This window comes from Merops nubicus, unplaced genomic scaffold, assembly GCF_000691845.1.
Source record: "Merops nubicus isolate BGI_N331 unplaced genomic scaffold, ASM69184v1 scaffold6929, whole genome shotgun sequence".
NCBI classification, from domain to species: domain Eukaryota; kingdom Metazoa; phylum Chordata; class Aves; order Coraciiformes; family Meropidae; genus Merops; species Merops nubicus.
This window is the reverse complement of record NW_008628960.1, coordinates 1,493-6,883: the sequence shown is the minus strand read 5'-3', so window position 1 is coordinate 6,883 and position 5,391 is coordinate 1,493. Positions and strand designations below refer to the sequence as shown.

The window sequence follows — 5,391 nt, the reverse complement described above, 5'->3', positions numbered from 1 at the left end:
CTCAGCTGACAACACTCGGGCACTTGTTTCCTGCCACTCCTCCAGAGTGATTTTAAACACCCCAGTGGAGCTCCCTGCTAGTCCTAATTTCTGCCTGGCTTTGTTGCCATCTAATGACTCAACTGAACTGGGGGTCAGGCTCTGCTCCCAAGGAACAAGGGACAGGACAAGAGGAAACAGCCTCAAGTTGCCCCAGGGGAGGTTGAGGTTGGCCCTGAGGAACAATTTGTTGCCCTGGAGGGTTGCCCAGGGCTGTGCCAGGCTGCCCAGGGCAGTGGTGGAGTCCCCACCCCTGGAGGGGTTTCCAAGCCGTGGAGATGTGGTGTGAGGGACACGGGGCAGTGGGGACCTGGCAGTGCTGGGGAAGTGTTGGACACCAGGATCTGAGAGGTCTCTTCCAACCCAAAGGATTCTGTGACTTACAATCATTGACCTTCACCCACCCAGTGTTTTAACACAGCTCTATGCTACAGAACACCACAACGTTTCCCATCACTGAAGCACCAGTTCAGCTACTAGGGCACCTCCCCACACTGAATCCTCCTCCTCGCCTGTGCAGTTACTGCTCCCTGACAATGTAGAAACCCCAGTTACCCTCCATCCAGAAATCCCAAACTCTGCCACAGAGTTAAGTTACTTCCACAGTCTGGGATCACACAGATGCTGCACAGACACCCACCCACATCTTACCTTTTCTTGTTTCTGCTTTTCACTGCATAGTACTGTCAAAGTGTTTGTGATCTTTTTCAAATCATCAACTTCCACTGATTAGAGGGAAAAGAAAGAAAAGAAGAAGATTCCTCATCATTTTGGTTTTTAGCAGATGGTTAAATAATCAAACATCAGCATTCTCTCAGAACCAGAAAGTGGCAGTGAGAGGTACAGACAATGGCTTCATTTAAATCAGCAAGATGCAGCCTGGGTCACTCTGGTCCCTGCAGCCAGTCACTGCCTCAGCTGGGCCTCAGGAAGCAGCACGAGTGTTGCAGAAGGAAAAACTTGCAAACTAAGACTTGGTGAACACAAAACTTAATGAGGAGCCATCTGAACAGTAAAATATGGATGCAGTAAAACCCACTGACCCTAACAAGGAGCAGTGGATTAACAATAAATGGCTATTAACAACAAACAGCCCCAGAGGCTGCGCGTCCTTCGCCCCTCGCTTCCCAGGGTCTGGGGTCCCTCTGCCACGTGAGCCCCTGGTGCTGCTCGGCCACCTCTGTATTTCTACAGCACCAGTGTCGAGTTCCCCCTGGCTGGAGGGCAGGAAAAGCCCCCAGTGAGCCCTCCAGCCTCCCGGGGCAGCAGGGACAAAGGCTAGTTTGCTTCTCTCTCACTGCAGTTACGTGCTGAACTCCAGAACAACTTATTTGGCAGTCCCAGAATTACCCGAAGTCCATTTGGTAATAATTCCCTCTCCAACCAGCTACTCAAGTTATCTGGCTTGCTGACTTATCATTATTATTATAGAGATGGCTCCAAGGGAACACGCCAGAGTCAGAGCAGAGGAGGATTCACCCCTCCTGAAGGGCCGTGCAGGACGAGCAGCTCCAGGACACGCCCACGGCCTGCGGGACAAGCAGCTCCAGGACCCACCCACGGCCTGCGGGACGGGATGGGGCACCGGCCAGTGCAGCAGAGCAGAGCTCCTCCAGAGCCAGCCACACAGCTCTGCCCTGACCCAGTGCTGACCACAGCAGCTCCTGCTCAACCTCGGCACCGTTTGGGTGGCAGCATATTCTGGGCTGTCCTTGCTTAACTTACATGAAATACATACGTCTCGAACTAGCGCTTCCAAGAAGCCGGCGTAATGTAACGACTTTTCATACTGGGTGATCTTCTCTTTTAGCAGCTTGCCAAACTCCGTGAAGTCATCTTTCGAGGAGGGATTCATGGCATCTATTCCACAAGTGTTATTTACACCTGCACAGAAAGACAGGAGGCGTTGGAGCAGATGGAAGCAGTGACCCGACAGCTGCCACCAGAGGAGAGCAGGAACCACACCGACGTCCAGCTCCTCACCTCACGTCCAGCTCCTCAGCTCCTCACCTTGTGGCCACTCTGCCAGAGCTGAGCCAGGTTTGCCAGCTCCCACCCCAGAGCTGACACCCCTCTGAGTTACCAGCCCGTACCACAGGGACCTGGTTGCAAATCTCAGTCATTTGAACCAACGATTCCCACCCTCTGGGGCAACGTGTGCTACAGGAAGCCCCTTAAATAAGGAATTCCCATCCTGAGCTCCTAAGTGTAAAATCCAGTCTGTTCTCTACAACAGCCCTCGGTGCTCCCCACTCCCCAGGGCCCCGTCCTCTACCAGGAGACTGGCAGAGCAGAGCTCTCCCTGAGCAATGAGCTCTGCACCTTGCTGCCGCGGAGGGAACACACTTACTTTGATGTTTGGAGAGGGCTGCTGGGAGTCAGGGTGGTGACCAGTTCTGTGGGAGGGCACAGGGAGCTGTGCCAGGACACTCACCCGCTGCCCCGTTCCACCCTCGCCGTGAGACAGCACTTGGTTCTCCTCTCCATTTTCCACACACATCGTTTCACCAGAGACACCAAACACTGGAAAACCTACTCAAGCCATCCTCTTCCTACAGCCCCCCAGCAGAAAAAGCCCTTCTACCCCAGAGAAGGTCCAGTGGCACCCTCAGCACCAGGCTGTGCCTCCAGCAGCAGGTCCCACTCGGCCCCGGCCGCCCGCAGCACTCACCAAACGTTTCTTTTGCTAGCTCAAGGTCTGACTCCTCTTGGAGCTTCTTTAGCCGTAGTTTGTCTGCTAACTGTTCTTCAGGTGTGAGCTCCTTCTGCTCCTCTGGTGCCTCTAGCTGCAGGGAAAGCACACGGGGAGAGCGTCAGGCCTGCCCCCTCCCCGAGCAGAGGTGCTGCCAGGGACGGTGGCTCCGCTGGTGCCACCCCAACGGCTGCCCCCCGAAGTCCCCCAGCCCCCAAACCACCCCAGGCACGTGTGACCACGGCCCCGTGTCCAAGAAGTGGTTCCTCTCCCCAGAGGAGGGAAGGCACAACCCAACTGTTTCCCCACGGCCCCATTTACCGCGGGGGCACGTGAGGAACGTGAGCTCAGCGCCAGTGGGGAGCTGGTTACACTACAGGGAAATCCCAGCTAAGGTCCCCTGATGTCACTAAGTGCACGACTTCAGTTATCAGACCAGCCAAGGCCTTTACAGGTCTTGTTCAACCTCAAAAAAACCCAAAACAAACCAGTAAAATTCACACCTGCCCTTTCCATTTTAAGACACTGGCAGAAATCAGGAGTTACCCTTTTTTTCAGCTCCTCTTGCTTCTTCTTCTGTAGCTTTTCTTTTTCTTTTATTTTTTCTGCTATTTTCTTCTTTTCTGAAACTTTTGGCTCTGTAAGACATGAAATGATACAGCACTCAGGGGGTCCAGTGATACTTTTTTGGCAACTGTAGAAACACTAACGAAGGAGAAAGGGCCAGAGCCCAACGGGGAGCAAGGAGACACCTTGGCAGAAACCAGCCCGACCCCAGGAGGTGGTTTGGGCTCCTGGACATGCTCCAGACAGCCCCATGCTGTGTACAGGGCCACGTGCTCCTTTTAAGTCCTACCTTGTTTTACCTCCGTCTCCTTTACTTCCTCCTCTTCCTCCTCATCGTCCCAGTTATCCTACAAACACAACAAGTGCTGCTGAGGATCTCTGGCAGCTCCTTTCTCTGTGCTTAGGCAGCAAAAAGCAGCGTGTCCATATCCCCTCTCTGAATGCTGAGATGCCGTTGCCCTCACAGAGCCCGGGGGCAGTCCCCAGAGCTGCAGGACCAGGTCAGGGCACAGCTTTTGGGAAGGGACCAGGGGCTTCAGGACCAGCCCTTACCGTGGCACAGAGAGCTGTTAGTCAAGGAATCAGAGAGCTCAGGGGAAGGTAGATATGAGAGCAAGGCCACGAACACCTGAATCAGCACCCACAGTAAAACCCCAGCTCATGCTCGTTTCTTCATGGGGCTCGTTTCTTCAGGGGCCCAGGGCCAGTGCCAGCCCAGCTGGGGCCAGTGCCAGCCCAGCTGGGGCCAGTGCCAGCCCAGCAGACGTGGCTGTGCCACGGGAGCAGAGGGGAGAGGCAGGAGCCTGGTGCTGGGCAGGGCTCAGCAAAGTCTCACTGGCACAGACCACAGTCCTGACCAACTACTGTGCTCAAAGTATCTGCACAAGCTGGAATGGAACCCAGGAGGTTCCACCTGAGCAGGAGACAATCCTTTACTGTGAGTGTGCCTGAGCCTGGCCCACGCTGCCCTGTGGAGTCTCCTGCTCTGGAGAGATCCCAAACCCACCTGGCTGTGACCCTGGGCACCCTGCTGTGGGTGAGCTGCTGGAGCAGGGGGTTGGATGAGATGATCTCTAGAGGTCCCTTCCAGCCCCACCACGCTGGGATTCTGTGAAAATCTTCTCCAGCAAAAATCTTCTCCAACAGCCATCACATTTTTGAGTGTATTCCCAACCAGCCCCCGCTGTGGTGGTTGCAGGAACCCTCCACCTCCAGTTTGCACCTCAGGGTGGTCCTCAGCTACCACACTTTGCACCCCACCATCAGCTACTGCTCCCAGCATCCCTCCCCAGAGCCTCAGCTCCTGCTCCTCACAGCCACTGTCCCATACCCACGTGGAGGATCCACAGTTCAAAACAGCCCCTATGGCTCCAGCAGAGACAGGAGCCCCGTTCTCCCCAGAACTGAGCTGCTGCTGTCCCTGCAGGCTCTGCCAGCAGCCATCCTGCAGCTTCTTTCTGACAGCCAGCAGGGCAGGGGGATGGGAACCCATGTCCCAGTGCCACTCCCAGCTCTTGCCTGGGCCCCCTGGGCAGGTCCAGGCTCCAAACCCATCTGAAGTTACATGTGAGAACCACACCATGTACACACCACAAGCCCAAGCCAAGAAATCTCACAGCACTCTAATTTTAGTAACTGTTTCAACTCAACTTGCAAGCTCCAGAGGTTACACTGGACAAGGGGAGTTGGCACAGAAACCACACCTCCTGTCAGGGCCTCCCCAGGGGTAAGCTTGGAACCCCTAAATCCAGAATTCTGGTGCCCCCCTGGTGGCAGGGAGCAGGAGAGACCCGTGGCAGAACTCAGCACTCCTCCCCAGCGTGCTGATCCAGCAGGGAAGACTCCAGCTCACTGCAGTTAATTGGCACTTGTGTGGGACTCGGCTTCACTTCCACATTCCCAGGAGCTGACTGGCATGGGAGCAGCACCAGCTGAGCTGCTGCCTCACCAGGAGCTGGGGACACCCACCCTGGGAGAGCTCCCCTCCCCACTGCTGCAGCCCTGCTCCCCCTGCCCAGCCAGGGCCCCACGGTGCCAAGCCCCAGTGGGAGGGTGCCCTGTGCAGGCTGCAGGCGTGGGGGGCACTGAGGGAC

General features: G+C 55.8%; 1 protein-coding gene across 1 annotated transcript in view; it reads right to left on the bottom strand.

Moving 5' to 3' along the window:
• The window catches only part of EIF3J (eukaryotic translation initiation factor 3, subunit J), a gene marked incomplete at its 5' end in the record, with an annotated part of 4,647 nt that extends 1,002 nt beyond the window's left edge, over window positions 1-3,645 (bottom strand). The window contains 5 exons of the mRNA XM_008946835.1: window positions 691-764; window positions 1,765-1,923; window positions 2,711-2,825; window positions 3,278-3,369; window positions 3,588-3,645. Of these exons, the coding sequence (XP_008945083.1) occupies window positions 691-764; window positions 1,765-1,923; window positions 2,711-2,825; window positions 3,278-3,369; window positions 3,588-3,645 (498 nt within the window). The remainder of the gene's footprint in view (window positions 1-690; window positions 765-1,764; window positions 1,924-2,710; window positions 2,826-3,277; window positions 3,370-3,587) is intronic.
• Between the last annotated feature and the right edge of the window lie 1,746 nt (window positions 3,646-5,391).